The 17783-nt window shown below is 38.8% G+C and overlaps 1 protein-coding gene across 1 annotated transcript; it reads right to left on the bottom strand.

The window, feature by feature from the left end:
* Positions 1–7868: 7868 nt before the first annotated feature.
* Positions 7869–16437, bottom strand: LOC125168142 (60S ribosomal protein L31-like). Its single transcript, XM_047863062.1, has 2 exons — positions 16303–16437; positions 7869–8291 (listed from the first exon to the last, which is right to left on the bottom strand). Exons 1-2 carry the CDS (start codon positions 16435–16437, stop codon positions 7869–7871), a joined length of 558 nt encoding a protein of 185 aa, XP_047719018.1.
* Between the last annotated feature and the right edge of the window lie 1346 nt (positions 16438–17783).

Below are 17783 nucleotides of genomic sequence, written 5' to 3'. Positions count from 1 at the left end.
GCTTGAACCCACAAATCTCAAGATCCTGAACTGAGCCAAAATCAAGAGTCAGACACTCAACCAACTGAGCCATCCAGGTGCCCCCATACTGTACATTTCTAATGGTCAATGAAAAAACAAACTGAAAACAAAGTTCTTCCTACTTTACTTGCTTATTCCTAATGGCTGCTCTTTTCAGCTCATGTAGAAAATAAAGCAGTAACATGTTTCTGTATTTATTGTAGCTTTAGTAATTTCAGCTTGTAAATTTGCTTTGAAAGCCCTAGTGTTTAAATATTAATCAAAGCTTTGGAACCTTCCAAGCAAGTGCTGTCAGAGAAAGATCAACATTAGTTAGATTTTTACTTGCTGACAAGTTAAAAATAAGCTTAGAGTAGCTTTCTTACCTCCTGGAAAGATGTTGGCTTCTAAGCCCATTGTGAGACATTTCAAAAGAAAATTTGGGCATTCAATTTTAAAGCCAATATATAAAAATCATGATTGTTTTCAAATACAAGCAATTTCCCCCATGTTTAGATAAATGTACTTAATGCATACAACTCAGTACATCTCTAGAGTGATTTTCCTAGTAATATCCTTTTATCTCCTGCTTTTGAGATTCCCAATACGTTATGAAATTTATGACCGAAAAGCTTTATCAAATTGTGGAAAATTAAAATTTTTCACATTTGTTAAAGAAATACCTTTAAACACACAAATACACAGTGATGATACACTTGTGCTTTTCCCCCAGATAATAACAAGACTTATAAACATGTTATTCCCATAAACAGCACTTATCCCATGTTATTCTGTAGCTCACTTTACTGGTTACAACATTTAGAGTATGTCATTTGACTTACTTATACTGTCTTTTATTCCTTTTCTTATCTGTAAAGCAAGTAATAAGATGAATTGCTTCATGAAATTAACATGCATAGAACAGTGTCCAATAAGAGAAAAAGTTTAATAGATTCTTCTATTGTTATTATTGGCTTCAGGCAAAGTGGTTTTATAAATGGACAAGCATTGGAAGAATGACAAACATCTTCGAATATGTCAGATTATCTTTTGTGATTATAGATATGTATTAGTCTGCCTGGGCTGCCATAACAGAACAGTAGAAGGTGACTTAAACAACAGAAATGTATTTTCTCACGGTTCTGGAGGCTGGAAGTCCAAGATCAATCAAGATGCTATCAGCGCTGATTTCTGGTGTGACTTCTTTTCCTGGTTTGCAGATGGCTACCTTTTTGCTGTGTCCTCACATGGTCTTTCCCCTGTGTGGACATACTCCTGGTGTTAATGTTCTTATAAGGACATCAGATCCATGGGACTGGGACCCCATGGGTCCCAATAACTTAACTTTAATTACCTCCTTAAAGTCCTTATCTTTACATACAGTGACATTACAGGGTTAGAACTTCAGTATATTAATTTGGGGGGAGATACAGTTCAATTCATAACAAGGTAGAACAGCATTTGGAGATAATAATACAAGTTTAAGAAGTCTAGGCCTGAAACCCTTTATATGATGCCTTGGCTAAATTACCCTCTGCTCACCCCACAGGAGCTTTTTAAGAGGTCATCACCTTGCCATTAAAAAAAAATATTTGAGAGAAAGAGATAGAGAGAGAGAAAGGGGGGGGGGATGGGGTAGAGGGAGAAAGAGAGAATCTTAAGCAAACTCCTTTAGCACGGAGCCTGTGGGGCTTAATGTCACTACCCTGAGATCATGATCTGAGCCGAATGAAGAGTGGAACACTTAACTGACTGAGCCACCCAGGCATCCCTCATTGACATTTTAAAAAATTATTTCACCTCCACTTCAGAGAGCCACTCATTAATATGCCTTCCTGTAGCCAGCACTGCGTCAACCAGAAGCTTCCATGGTATTTTCTGTAGATTTTCTTTTATTATCTTATTTTATCTTATCTTCTGCAGGGTGGTGGGGAGCTCCATTAATACTTAACACCAGAAACTGAAGGGAATGGGGAACAGTGGGACATTTGTCTGGGAGCCATCAGCTTCAAGCATGTTAAGAATGCTGTTGGAATGGTTTTGCCATCACTGGAATGGTTGTAGGGCCACATATCAGTTCTTCATTTGGGTAAGTGTGAAACAACTAAGGTTTCAAAAATAACAGAATGATATAATAGGCTCTCCTTGTAAAAAATTTAATCTCACCCACAATTATAATAAATAAGATTTGTGTAATGAAGGCATTTATAATTGAGAATGAAGAGTCGCTGATCGAAAAGCAGTGTTGACTAATTTCACATTGTGCAGAATAATCCATTTGTCAGTAAAAACCTAACTCCCATACTTACATTCCCATCATTCTGTTTATGATAACCTTCCAGAGTTTCTGTTTAGTTATGATGCCAATTTGTTATTTCATGTAATATTAACAACTCATCACATAAAATGAACAGTGAGCTACTCTTTCTGAAAGTCTGCAAGTAAATACTGAATTATGGCTAACACCCTATAGTAATTCACTTAAAAGAATTCCATTTCCCTTCTCAAGTCTGCCAATATTCAAAATAACTTCCATCATCTCCATGTGTTTGTGTAAACCTCACATGAAACTGTCATTTCATTTTCTTTAATATGGCTAGAGATTCTACTTAAAAACAAACAAACAAACACTACTGTTTTTAGGTAGATAAGCAAAGTATTCTATCGGCCTTAATAGGATCTTACCACTAGTTCTGCAGGTAAGTTAGACTAAAGATTAATTATTTGTTATTTATAGAAAGTCCCTGGTGGGTCACATTTTCATAAACACTGAAAAAGAATTCTATTGAAATAACATTTTTTTGGTCAATATTGTAAAAATAAAGTAAAGATAGGCAAAATGAAACTATAGTTAATAGTGGACAAATGTTACTGCATAGAAATCTAATTACTACTACTTCAGTGCTTGAGCGTTATTATTAGTTGCTGGTTTTTAATAGAGCTTGTCGCCAGGCTTTTCACAACATAGGCACTCTGTTCTTCCTTCCTTTCCCAAATTTGAAAGACCCAAGTAAGTAGCAGAGAAGTAGCTCCAGAAAGACCATCAGCCAGCACATTTCTGGCAGCTGGATTTTCTGGCTGAGCCCTGGGGAGACTGAGCCTACATTTATCTCCAAGAAAAGATGAGTAGGGCCATGGGGAAGGAATTGGGTATAAGGAAAATTCAAGCAAGCCCTAGCATGAATCTGGGCAAGTGCAGTTTGGTCTCTCATTGTGGAGTTCTTTTGTTGTTCTCTTTCACTCACATTTAAATAATGACAATAAACCCAGAAGGAACTGTGAACTTCTTTGATTATTGGTAGTGTGTTTCCTGGTCTAGATGCCTTTCAGCACCTCTACGCATAATTGGGTCTTTGTTTCAGCTTCTGCCTTATAGTTTCCTTTTCCAAGAAATCACTCACCTTCCCAGCATTTGGAATCACTGTTTTATGACACAATGGATGGAAAATAATGGATATGCTTTATGATCCTTGAGGGGAAAAAAAGAGAGGGAGAAATGACCATGAAGGAGGATTGTCTGGCTTTGGAAAGTCATCGCCAGTTGGCAATTGTTAGAGAATGACTCAGCTGTCTGGCTCTACCATTCAGACAGGTTTAGGTAAACTGGAGACGAATCAACACTGAGGCTTTTTCACATATAGGCGTGCCCGGATCAGCCAAGCAACATCAGTACACAGGAAAGGCAAAGATCTATGGCTGCGCCAGGCAAATCCTACCTTTTACCGTTTGAAATACCATGATTTTAAACGTCCCATGGAAACCTAGACTGTCCGATTATATTCAAGTATATAAGAATGAATAACTAAAATGCACTTCCTTTAACTCCGTATTTCTTAACATATTCATTATGTGTTTATTTATTACTAAGTTCCTGAAATGTGACAGGTGGGAAGTGAGGCATTTAATGATGATTTAAGAACATTTATATTCATTTGGGAGATGAGCAAGTAGAGTTCTAGGAACGTTACGTGGCTTTCTTTTTGATGCTGGAGGTGATACTAATCTTAGAATCTGTTGTTATTTGACCTTTTTTTCTTCATTTTGACTGTAGATGATTCAGTAATATTCAAAAACATTGGTTTCCTTGCATGTTTTGGATACCATTCTTACACCTCTAGTGTCTGAGATTGAGAGTAACACATGCGGTGGATAATAAGAAAGAGGAATGGAAGCTGGTTGGATCCTGGACAACAGCGCTGAGCCTTGAGCCAACCCTGGAAAAACCGATCTCCAGTTTCCTATCACGCATGACAATTACATGTTCTTATTGCTTACTAAAATCAATAGTTTGGCCTTTTCTTACTTGTAACCAAAAGCTTCTAACTGCCAGACTAAAATAGTAAAGATAGGACAATGATAAGAGAAGGCGACACAAACAAATAAGAAAGGCTTCCAAAAATAAACCCAAGCATACCGAACGTATTCCAGTGGATGGGACCCAGGTGTGAGGAGGCTCCATCTTGGATTTATGCAATAAATTTATACCAACCATGCTAGGGAACTCATTATGAAATTGTTCACTTTATAGCATCGTGTCAGGTATAGGCACTGTAAAACAGTGTGGTAGAGGCTCCATGCAGAGGTGCTAACGGACTGCGGGTTCTGTCAATGAGAATGTATAACTCAAGTTGTGCCTAGGAGGGTGTCACATGATCTGACTGCCTTGAGTTTCTACCTTGCTGCCAGGCAAGGAGTGTGCAAGACTAACTTCCACTGCATTTTCTGTACCAGGAACAGTTTGTAGACATCTGTTTCCAAGGATTTTGGCGTCGACTCATAAATATTAGATTTGTCCCATAAAGAACTTTCAGAGGATACAAAATAAGATGTGACACCGTGTGTAAATCCATTGAACGCCACTAACAAAAGCTAAAATTTGTTAAGCACTTACTATTTTCCAAGCACTGTGCTAAGTGCTTTTTATGTATTATGCTATTAGAGCCTGACATCCTTGTGAGATAGGACTCTTATTATCTTGTGCCTGTATGTGTGTGTGGCTTGCAGTGGTGAAATCACTGGCCTAACACCATGGAACTAGTAAGTAGAATTCAGCCAGGATTTAAGTATGGAAGGGATGACTTCACCGTTAGGCTCTCCTGTCAATTATAACTAGTGTATCACTCATAAGCATTTTTATATCGCTTGTGCATCAAACCAATAGTTTTTGTGCTGATTGGTAGTTGTATATTTTTGTGCAGTATTGCTAGAACTTGAAGATCTAGGATATCTTATCATTGAAAGAAGATAGACAATGCCTTAGTTGTAACTGATGTGGGAGACAGGATGGAATTAGAGTTAGGGACCTGGCATGAGACAGGTGAGTTTTTGCCCCATTCTCTTCTTCATATGCTACCATGAGTACCTGTGCAAGGTTGGGTGAAAGGGAAAAGGAATTAAGAAGAGAAACCAAGTTGGTTCTTCTCCTTGGCATCTGGCATGTTACCTCTGAACATTTGGTCATGGGGGAGGTAGAACAAATGAAATATTTAGAATTCAATAAAGCAGAGTTTAAATTCCATTCTACCATCTTCTAGCTCTTGGCTTCCTTATCTACAAAACAATGAAAGCAGTGACTATTTCATAGTGTCACTGAGGAGAGTTACATATATTTGTGTATTTATTTGTCAACCAAACTGCTTGGCACAGAGATGATAGTAAACACTAGTTATAGCTATTATGTATAGATATAGATATGATATATGTTAATAGTACATATATAAACTATTATATATCTAAATAACATATATGCTATAATAATACAATGGCTTTATATTAGATGTTAGTAGTAATTATTACCTTGCTAACCACTAGTTTTATTGCCTCACTTTCACTTTCAAATCTCACTTGTATGTTCTGACTCTTAATGACTCCTCTAGGAGTTGATTATTTTTCTTCCTTCATTTTCAGCTAAGAGAATTTATCAACTGTATCGTCATTGTCTGAATTGAAAAATAAATATATTTTAATCAAAGTGCTTCTAAGCTCAACCAATTCATGTCTCTAGTATGCTACTATTTCCTCTTAAATATTACTATTTTTTTCTCACATTATGACTAAGAGAAAAGGCTATGATATTTATATACAGCTGCGGCTTATAGTTCCAATGAAAGAATTATTCAAACACTTCTAACTTGCCTGGTTGCTATGGGTAACTTAGAGTAACACTAGTTAGCTGAGTTTGCTTTTAAGATACTGTGCTTATACTACTGGGTTTTTACCCAAAGAATACAAAAATACTAATTTGAAGAGATATATGCACCATTATGTTAATTACAACGCTGTTTACAATAGCCAAAAAATAGAAGCAGCCCAAATGTCCATTGAGAGCTGAGTGGATAAAGACGATATGGTGTGTGTATATATACAGCCATAAAAAAAAGAATGAAATTTTGTCACTTGTAACAACATGGATGGAGCTAGAGAGTATAATGCTAAGAGAAATAAGTCAGTCAAAGAAAGCAAAATACCATGTCATTTCACTCCTAGGTGGAATTTAAGAAACAAAACAAACAAAGGGGAAGAAAAGAGAGACAAACCAAGAAACAGACTCTTAACTACAGAGAACAAACAGATGGTTACCAGAGGGGAGGTGAGTAGGGGATGAGTGAGATAGGTGGAGGAGATTAAAAGTACCCTTATCTTGATGAGTACTGAGTAATGTACAGAATTGTTGAATCACAATATTGTACACCTGAAACTAACATAATATTGTATGTTAACTATACTGGATTCAAAATAAATAAAATAAAATAACATAACATAAAATAAAATAAAATAAAATAAAATAAAATAGTATTCAAAGACCTGATATCTAGAGTAACCAATAAATTCAACTCTTTCTTTGACAAAAAAACTTTCACCTACAATCTATATCTATATCTATATCTATATCTATATCTGTATCTATATCTATATCTATATCTATATCTATATCATCTACACAAATAACAAGAGCATATATATATATATATATATATATATATATAGAGAGAGAGAGAGAGAGAGAGAGAGAGAGAGAGAGAGAAAGGGCTGGACCAAATGCAAATGATAGCTTAAGGGAACTTCTGTCTTGAAATCCACAATTTTAATCAGTTTAAATAAGTGTTCACGGTTCATGACGATCCCTGTCTCATTAGATGTCTGGACAATTAAATAAGACAGCACATAGGTATCAGGTAGCATAGAACCTAGTATACAGTAGATGCTATTACAGGCTAGCAATTACTAATATTGTTTTCTCTGTTCTAGAACTACACATATAGCTTTATAAACCCTAATGATACGTTTTCTTTCTGTAGCAGTTAAGCGGCTGTCTTTCTCAGCTTCAAATCCATCCCTCTATATTTTGTTTTGTGATTCCAGGAACAACTAATTCCACTTCTCCATTGCCAGCTGGCCTTTGTTAGGCTTTGCCAACAGGGGGCCCGAGACAGAAGCTGGAAAGTAAGAGGAGGAAAAAGGGGCACGTTCATAATCTGTGGTTCTTACCAGGGCCACCCTTGAAGTTCCTCTTTCCACTGGCATTGACAGTGGGTTTCAATAGCTATTTTACAGTTGTTTTTTTTTTTTTCACATCCTAAAAACAATCTCTTAGTGCCTTTCAGCTCTATCAGAACCAGTTAAACTAGGTTCTGACTTCAGGAGGTCCCTCCTCCTAATTTCTGATGTGCCAGCATCAGCCAACCAAGGTCCTTCTGCAGAGCTCTGTGTCCAAACTCCATCGCACCCTCTTCTAAGCTTCCAGATTTTAATAATACCATCCTCTTCCATTTGTTCCCTGAGCCCTAGGGATGGCAGTTGCTTCTCCCAGTAATTTGTGTGTGTGTGTGTGTGTGTGTGTGTGTGTGTGTGTGTGTAGTTTTATACCTTTATTTGATAATCAGCAATTCGTTCTTACTCACAGTAACAGTCTGTAGATTTTTGAAAAGTGTGACAGGTATACAGGTAACCAACATATAGAGCTTGTTGGGTGAATCTTCATCCTCATTATGTTTTTTGGAGAACTGCACATGGATACGGTAGGGAACATTCCTTTCTCCTTTGGCCCAGACAGATTTGTGGAGCCTGGTGTCAATGCACACATCTGGAGTTCCCATTTCCTTCATAGCAACTATCCAGATCTCTTTGAGTGCCCGAGGGGCAACGCTTCTTGAAACCCACTCATGGGTGCGCTTGTGAACGATGATGGCGTGTTCTCTGGTCACTACCTCATTGATGGTAGAACTGCCCTTCTCGCGACCCTTCTTGCGGGAGCCATTCTGCCGGCCCGGGTTGGAAAGGAAGAGTAAGTGCTTTTATAAATCCATAATGTCTTCCTTTTGTGTTTCATTGCTGTAATGTCTGGTTGACAATTATGTATAACAAACAAATCCTTGTGTTAAGATAACTAGTGGTCTTGTTTGTTTTTTCTCTTGACAGGGACCTGTCTGATAAACTATCCCCCGTCCTGCCCAGAGCATGATGCCCTGATAGAAAATATTGTGCGGGCTGGTGAAGTCTTTTACTATGTGCAAACCAATTCTACGTGGTGCTCTATAAGGTTCCAGAACGTTAGAGTATTTTTTTAAATTTTTTAACGTTTATTTGTTATTGAGAGACAGAGAGAGACAGAGCATGAGCAGGGGAAGGGCAGAGAGAGGAGGAGACACAGAATCCGAAGCAGGTTCCAGGCTCTGAGCTGTCAGCACAGCTCGAACAGCAGGGCCTGAACTCACAAACCGCGAGATCATGACCCAAGCTGAAGTTGGACACTCAACCGACTGAGCCACCCAGGCGCCCCAGAAATCAGAGTATTTAAAAATTACATCTGTTTTTCTAGTAATTTTAAAGTTCTCATCTTAGGATCTGATAAATTCTCTACCAGTTAGAACCTTTCAATATAAAGAAAAGTTATTTTGGGTTTATATTATCCAAGAATACTTTGGGTAGAGGAAAACCATGTATCCAGCTTAAAATTTGTCAAGAAAATAAAAGTGGTGGATTTTTTTTTTTAGAAAGCAAAAATTCATCTGAAGTTTAATATGGAATTTCTAAATGAATTTGTGGACTGTTAGTGATGTGGGATCATTTCTGTTTTATTTGGAACTTATCTTTCTTTCTCACTCCACACTCTTCCCCATTCAATCTGTAGTCACAATCTTTTCTCTTCTTTTTTTTAATGTTTATTTATTTTTGAGACAGAGAGAGACAGAGCATGAAGGTGGGGGGGGGGGAGGGGGGGCGGGGGTGGTGGTCAGACAGAGGGAGACACAGAATCTGAAGCAGGCTCCAGGCTCTGAACTGTCAGCACAGAGCCCAACGCAGGGCTCGAACTCACGGAGTGTGAGATCATGACCTGAGCCAAAGTCGGATGCCTAACTGACTGAGCCACCCAGGCGCCCCATAATCTTTTTTCTTCTTAAACACATACCTGCACTGGGGCTTTGTGTTGTTAGAAACTAAAGACTTAATGCTAGTTGGGCAAGTATAAGAAAAGTAATGATTTCAGCATTGCAGGTAAAAGCATAGAAAATGTTGGAAGACATTAGGGAGGGGAAAATGGGGCAAAATTGACCCATTTTGAGAATGGTCTCAACACAATCAAATAAGCTTCTCTTCTCATAAAAGTGAAATAAAAACTTAAAACATAAGGGTTTAAGACTACCCTATGTGGTACACTAATTAGTTCATATTTGAATAGCTTTTGTACAGAATTAGTCTAAAATTCTCAAATAAATCTCACAAGCTGTGTCACCTATAAGATGGAAACGGGCTCTTCATGTTTCTTGACTAAAAGTAAATTAGGGATAGGCTGGAGATTTCCACTTTACTTGATCAGTTTGAGATGCGAACCTAATGTGACAAATATTTGAAAAACATTTAAAACTGAATCTAATGGAAAATACCACTGTTTTAAAGGGAAATGAGAGCTGTAATACCAATTACTTTGGTTAAAAAAAAGATTTGCACTTAGGTGGAAACCAACTAAAGTACGCTTGTAATGGGAACCAGAAATTCTTTCTTGTGTTATATCCCAGTTTTAATTTAGAGTCAAACTAATTAGTCAAACAACTACATGGCAGAGTATGTAAAGTCACATTCTGCACTTTCTATAGATACTAAATTACTATTTCTTGGGTCACTTTTGAATACCTTCACGGAGTGCTTGAGTTTACTACTTAGATTAATGATTTGGCCTTCCAAATCATTTACCCATTTACTAAACTGATTAGTATACTTATATGTTTCCTAGTATGGAGTAGATATTTACAGAGGTTCTTACAATTACCCTATTTTTTACTGATTAGATTTTGTAAGATAAACAGCACAGTCCAGTAAAAGTACAGAGCTTCTGGATTACAATCTGGGTTCAAGTCATGTTTCCCTCAAAAGAAAGTATATGGCAGACGTATTGGAGGTCTCAAGTGAGATAATTCTCTAGAATATAATCTTCTTGAGCACAGAGATCTTTGCCCACAGTCTAACGCAAGAGCCTAGAACAATGCCTGGCACATAGCAGGTGCTGGGCAAATAGTTAAAAGTGAATGAATACATAATGGCTGTAAAACTACATTTAAAATCTAAAAAAATCTATTAAAATGTTATTGTCTCCTAATATACTATGATGGAGAATCTGTTATTGAGTGCTACTGAAGCAAGACAGATAATTCCCACCCTTTCTGACAAAATAAATCCTACCTTGGTTTTGCATCCTGAGAGGGTACAAGGAAGAAAGTGTTGAGGTGCAAACACTGCTTTCTCTAAGCCAGAATAAAGTACAGAAAGGTAACACGTGTGTGTGTTTGTGTTTGTCCATGTCTCCATGTTCAGACACGTGTGTTGCGAGTGTTTGTAAGTATGTGTTGCTTACTCTTTCGGTCTTAAGTCTCTCAGACAAAAGTGCGGCACTGTTTTGTGAGACTGTTAGTACTTATAGGACCAGCCAGATATATAGGACTTGATTTCGCTAAGTCTTAATTCAGCACTTTCCAAGACCACCTATCATTGAAAGTTTAAAACAGAGGGGGAAAAAAAATGGAAGGGAACAAAACTAAAAAAGATTTGTGCAATAGGTAGAACTGCTTCCTATAAATCCTGCGATAATAAAACAAATTACAAAATGAATTCACTTTGCCTTCTGTTTTTATGGCTTTGCCTTAACTGGGTCTTCTATCTTCTCAAGTTCTTACATGAGACACTGTATTTTGGGAACACCAAACTGCTCATCAGTCTATGAATCCTCCTTTGTACATTTTGCAAAAGGCTATATATTTTGTAAGTCTATGAGTGGGAGGTACTTCTTTCTTTATTTGATCTCCCTCTCTCTCTCATAACTCTATCTAGAAGCCTAATATGCTACTTTTCATCAAGTAGGCAGGCCGTGGTGAGGGATGACCTCTTCAGAGTCAGGCAGAACCTTCTGAAAACAGGTTTAACTCTTTCCTCTCAGGAGGTCTTATTTTAGGAGAAAGAATCAGGAATCAGCTGGAAAGACCTAGGATCTGAGTATGTCCAAGGATAGGGATCTAAGATGTGATCTAATCAGTAACCTATATAACCCTACATATTATTCTTGGATCTAGCCACCAGATTCAGGGAGCTTACTGGATGGAATTATAAAGGTTTACCTTAATCCTCATGAGTTTCCAGGTTTCATATTATGACCTTCCCTGCTAGCCCTGAGGCAAAATAGTCATCAAGGTCCAAAGTTTGCATTAAATTTGTTACTCCATTGTCCTATTCTCAAGAGTGCCTAGTAGCCTCTGAAAGGGTCTAACATACCTCATGAAATGTATTCCATGTCTGAAAACATGAGGTTAATAGTTGCAAGAAAATGTACCAAAGTTCTAACTGATGGTAGGAAGTAAGGCAGTAAAATAATACAATTTGGGGGAACCTGATAGAAAGGAGTGTGGCCCAGGACATTGCTAGTTTGATATCTCAGGTATTGTTAACACTCTAATCAATTGGTTATGTTCTTGCAATGGTCCCATGCAGCTCTAAAGGTAGGACGTTTTACACAAGACATTCAACACAAAGCCTAGCTAATTAAAAAATCACCACCAACGCCACCACAACCAACACAAGAGCCAACCCTCACCTTTTCCATCCCATCTACTCTTATACTCTGTCGTTTAATTTCTGAATGTCTAAAGTTATGCAGGATTCAGAGGCAGATGGGATTGAGAAGTGGGGGACCACTGTTAGAGTCTTGGGAACATGGCACTCTAAGCATTACAGATCAAATTAGAGCTTTTTTTATCTTCAATATGTATTTAAAGAACCCCTTGCATTGGTATTGTCTTAATCTGTTTGGACTGTTATAACAAAATACCAGAGACTGGGTAGTTTAGAAATGGCAGAAATCTCTTTCTCGCATTTCTGAAGGCTGGAAAGTCCAAGATCCAGATGTCAGCCTGATCACTTTTTAGTGCAGCTGAAGTTCCTCCCAAGTGCCCCACCTCCCACTGCTGCCATCTTTGGGGGGTAGGATTTCAACAGGTGAATTTTGGAGGGCCAAAATCATTCAGATCACCTGGTGGTTTAAGTATCATCTGGGGTCTTGACTAAGAATTCAGATGCCTGGCTGACAACAGATATTGATGGGATTTTAATTGGGGGGAGTTGGACTTTGTAACCTCCATTTTTAGTAAGTGCTCTGGTAATATGTTCACTAACATTAGGGGACCACTAATGAACGATTCACTGCCCTTAAGACCATGTCAGTAAATGAAGAAAGATCATTTGCTTCCTCGGCTCCCAGACCTTCTGCCACTTTGGATATAACAGCTGTATATTATCTTTCTCCTTTTTCATTTGTACTACCTGCCCCTTGGGATTTGCATAGGCACCCTTAGCCACGCCCTTCCAACAAGCTCATGACATCATGTGGTCAGTGTTTATGTGAGGCTTAAAGAATGTAATGATGAGAAAGTATGCTACTCACCTGAAATAAAGAAAAGAGGTCTGTAAGCTGACTAGGCTCACTCCCCACACCTGTTATCACCAGGGTTCATTTGGATACAAGGAAAAGCAACACATTCAAATGAGCTCAAGTCAAGAAAATGGAGCTGGTAGAAAGAAAAAGGGAGATAGAGTAGTTAGTAGATATCAGTCAGGGGCACCTGGGTGGCTTAGTCTGTTAAGCCTCTGACTCTTGATTTTGGCTCAGGTCATGATCTCAGGATCATGAGATCAAGCCCCACACGCTGGGTGTGGACACTACTTACGATTCTTTCTCTTCTTCTCTCTCTGCCCCTCTCCTGCTCTCTCTCTCTCTCTTAAAAAAAATATCAGTTGCAGTCTGTCACCTCCACTTTTCTGTCATAATTTTTGTGACTCTTACCATTTGTTTTCCCTTGTTCTAGGTCTTTGTTTTTGTCTCTCTATCCCCTCCTCTTAACTTCCACTGTGTCCATGTGTTTTTCTTCATGCAAGCCTTGGGACTATTTGGTCCACATGACCTTAATAACTCAAGTGTCCATCGATAAATGCAGATTAACTTTGGTGTCTCATGGTACACATCACTAGGAAGCTCTGACAGCTTCATTTGGACTCTGTCTAGACAAAACCCTTTGTACATTGACATCGGTCCATAAAAGTCTATTCAGCCAATGGATGGATTCTCTTGGCTACATATCTTTACTTCATCGTGTAGATTTATCCACAGAATCTTGGAGGACCTCTGTAGAGGGGACTGTACTTTGTATATATATTCTCTTTTTGTTCTGTGTGGAATTTATTGTTTTGGAGAAATGGATTAAAGATAATGACACAGTTCTCTGTTTCTTGGAGGAGAGCCGGACAAGTAAGCAAGAATCACATATTATTTTTGATAGGCAAATATTTATAGGGGGAAAGAAACATAGAATTGATAGCATTTGAAATATTAGCATATGATATTTCCCTGAAATTTCCTGATACACTTTCATTTAGGGTATATATGTTTAGCAGAAATACCAAAAAAATGAACAAGATCAAAACTCGTTTTTTATAATCAAAATAGACTTTAAAAAAATACTGTAGAGATAATAGGGGAAACAATTTTTTTATGTTTATTTATTTTTGTGTGAGAGAGAGACAGAACGTGAGCAAGGGAGGTGCAGACAGAGAGAAAGACACAGAATTCAGAGGAACCTCCAGACTCTGTGAGCTGTCGGCACAGAGCTGGATGCTGGGCTCGAACTCAACAACTGCTAGATCATGACCTGAGCCGAAGTCGGATGCTTAACCGACTTGAGCCACCCAAGTTCCCCAACAAGTTTTGTTTTTTATTGCAAGTTTCAAGTTTTTTAATATTATAAACCATGAGCGCAATCGACTGGGGTTTTAAGTAATTCGATTGGAGGTAGACATTCTCTCCTCTGTTTTTTTGTGATCACAAAGGAGACAAAATCTATGTGTGTAGGGAGTGAGGAAAGAAGTGAAATGAGATGGTTGTATGGATATCTGAGGAACGGCTCTAAATCCAGCTACATCGTCCCTCTCTGGACCACATCCCAGATTGCTGGTAAGGACCTAGAGCCAACAGACCATCCACAGACCAGTGCCTTCCTTTGTTGGGTGGAATGTGGGAGGCAGAAGCATGTTAGACATCATTTCCCCCATCTCCTGCCATGCCAGAGTGAGAAGGCATCAGCAGAGTAGAAAATGCAGCCTGCTCAATCTAGGCAGAGTTCTGGAATGGCCCCCAAGTTTCTGTTTACCACAAGACGGACAGAAAGCATCTAGAGGTTTCTTGTGGTATCCCAGTGTGCTGAGGGATATGAACATAACTGAGAAATGGCCAAAGGAGCTGTATATACTTCATGGTAATGATCCCAGGGACACCAAATAGTTCCTGAAATGACAACCAGTGATACAATGGTAAATCGAATGCCTTACTAGGAAGAGACAAGAGGGGCTCAGACTGGAAACCAGATGGAGTGATGCATACCTTAGTAGATACTGGATTTTGTAGGTGGGACTGGGAAAAAGACCTGGAAACTGAGTAAAACCCATGAAATTTGGATCAACACAGAGAAGTAAAAGCAAAAGCAAAATCTGGGCTGAAGTGGGTTTACCAGAAACTGACTTAAGATTGGGATCCTGATAACAGGAGAAGCAAAGATTCCAGACAGAAACTAATAGAAAAGATTTTAAACAGTTACATTCTTGGAACACCTGAACTTGTGGCTTGGGAGGTTCATGTCCAACACGCATGTCTCATCCTAAACCAGCTTCCCTTTAAACAGAGAGCATTTGCTCTCTTTTATCAGGGGTGACTCATCACATTTCTCTGACAAATGGTACATATTTGATAATCTCCTGCACATGGCCCCACGGTAACTAAAATCATGGTAATTGGAGAGAACCTACGTTTCTTTCCAGCTTGGTTATTTAAGAGGATTATAAATTTTTTTTATATAATAATTCTGATTGCACATCACAAGTTATTGTAAACAGCTGTTTTAATATCTTAGCCTCTGAGCCTTCAGTGCTGACTCCCACATTACCTTCGATCCACACGTCTACAATTTAGTCTGATGGGATCAGCAGTGATTAAAAGAAAAAAAAATGCTTGCCCTTTCTTCCTTTGATGGCCATCTCTTCTCATTTGGATTAATTTTAGCCACAACTAGAATACACCTGCCAGATCAGATTCATGTGCTAGCTACTTCACCTCAACATTGTACAATGCTGCATCAATGTTGAAACTCTATAACAAGACTTCAAACATCTCACCCTCACCCCATTCCACCAAACTCACAAAAGCGGGGAGGAGAATGCCACACCCTATTCTTGGTAATCATGTCCAGACCGGACCTTGCAGGGCCAGGAGGATACGATGAGAATGGAAAACAAATGGAGTCCAAATTTCTAAAGCGTAGTGTACAAAGCATGGAGAGGGAAAGAAAGCGTGTGCTCCATACCATTCTTTCTCCCTGTTAGCCCTGCCAGACATTCCCTTTGTTCTCCTTTCTATCTCACTGAGATTAAAGTGCTGATCTCCCCTTTTTGAAAATGATGTCACTTTTTTTTTTTCTTGCCTTGGCAGAGAGCAAGTTCATTACAAATCTGCTGTGTGACTGATGGCTTTGAAGAGATAAGGCAGAGGGGGGAAACACATTTGGGAAAGGTATGAAGCTCCAGAGACAGGTTGACAATTATACTGGCAGGAAGAGAGATGACGAAGGATAAGGAGAAACAGAGGCTGGGTGTAAATATCTCCCATATTCTCATTTACAGCCACTGACAAATGGTTTTTATTTCCCTCATAGTTTTATCCCCAAACAAGGCCATGGGCTAAAATTCATCGTGTGCTTTTCCTGACGAGATGCCTACCCTTTTTGACGACATTATTTCAGTCAAGCCCTCATGGACGTATTTGATGTTCAGAGTGGGGAAGACATTTCCTCCTGCCATCAAAAAAGGGAAAATATTTGGTACTGAATCTGATTCGCTATAATTGCTCCTCATTGGACTGCGTGGCAGCTTATATAAGAAGCACATTAGATGTAAAACCAGGTTGAAAGCATAATACACATTCTAATGCCATTTACGTGGTTCAAAATTATTAGTGACGGATGCAGAGCTTGGGAATTTAAAGGTATTTCATCCCCCAGGTCCAATCACAGTGGAGGCATTGGTTTTACAAGTGGTTGCAAAGGCCAAGTTTTGAAGTGTAAACATCTGGTAAACGTGCGCGCACCCGGCCCCTAATGCTGACAGCATCTTGTGAAAACAACGCTGTCATCTTTATGTCTCTGATTGGATTTCAGCTCTCCGAGAGTCCTCATTGGGGCACCTGGGTGGCTCAGTCTGTTGAGCGTCCAACTCTTGATTTCTGGTCAGGTCACAATCCCAGGGTTATGGGACAGAGCTCTGAGCTCAGCATGGAGCCTGCTTTAGATTCTCTCTCTCTCTCTCTCTCTCTCTCTCTCACTCCACTCCTCCCCCCACTCCTGCTCTCTCTGTGTCTGAAATGAAATGAGATGAAATGAAATGAGATGAAATGAAATGAAATGAAATGAGATGAAATGAAATGAAATGAAATGAAATGAAATGAAAACATTCTTTTAAAAAGTCCTCACCTTTCTCATGGATGGATATTTTTGTACAGATCAAAAGACTTTTTTTTTACTGTATTTCTGAGTGGGGGTTGGAGGTGGGACATTGTAGAGAAGTAAGTGGTGGCAAATGAGCTGGACAGGGGGCTACTGAGACCAATGTTGGCCAGGCCAGAGCACATATGACAAGGCAGGATTTATTTTTTCACTCTTCTGTGGATTTTCTGTTCCCTGTTGTCGCTGTCACTCACCACCAGCTTTTGCTTCACATGTCTAAGTACTAATAGAAATACGTGTGATTACACTTTGCATGTTTACGGAGGCTGGAAGGTATGTGACAGGTGTGATTTCCATTCTCCACCCCTCATGCCTGCAACATATTCCATATCAAACGCACATTTTTTTTAAGTTTATTTATTTATTTTGAAGCCTGGAACCTGCTTTAGATTCTGTGTCTCTCTCCCTCCTTCTCTGTCCCTTCCCTGCTCGTGCTCTCTCTCTCTCTCTCTCAAAAATAAACATTAATTTTTTAAATTATTTATTTATTTTGAAAGAGAGATCACAAGTGGGGAAGGGCAAAGAAAGGGAGAGAATCCCAAGTAGGCTCTGCACTGTCAGTGCAGAACCCAATGCCCGATAAAGGGCTCGAACTCACCAAACTTGAGATCGTGATCTGAGCCAAAATTAAGACTTGGACGCTTAACTGACTAAACCACATAGGTGCCCCTCAAACACACATTAAAAAATATATGTATA

This window comes from Prionailurus viverrinus, chromosome B3, assembly GCF_022837055.1.
Source record: "Prionailurus viverrinus isolate Anna chromosome B3, UM_Priviv_1.0, whole genome shotgun sequence".
Taxonomy (NCBI): Eukaryota; Metazoa; Chordata; class Mammalia; order Carnivora; family Felidae; genus Prionailurus; species Prionailurus viverrinus.
Note: the sequence above shows the minus strand (reverse complement) of the source record. Positions and strands in the feature narration are given on the sequence as shown.

Excerpts from the sequence above, each read along its gene's own strand:
- LOC125168142 (XM_047863062.1), bottom strand. The coding sequence starts at position 16,437 with ATGAGGAGCAATTATAGCGAATCAGATTCAGTACCAAATATTTTCCCT. Across the intron at positions 8,292-16,302 it reads AAATAATGTCGTCAAAAAGG|CACTTACTCTTCCTTTCCAA; the intron begins GTAGGCATCTCG and ends GATTTATAAAAG.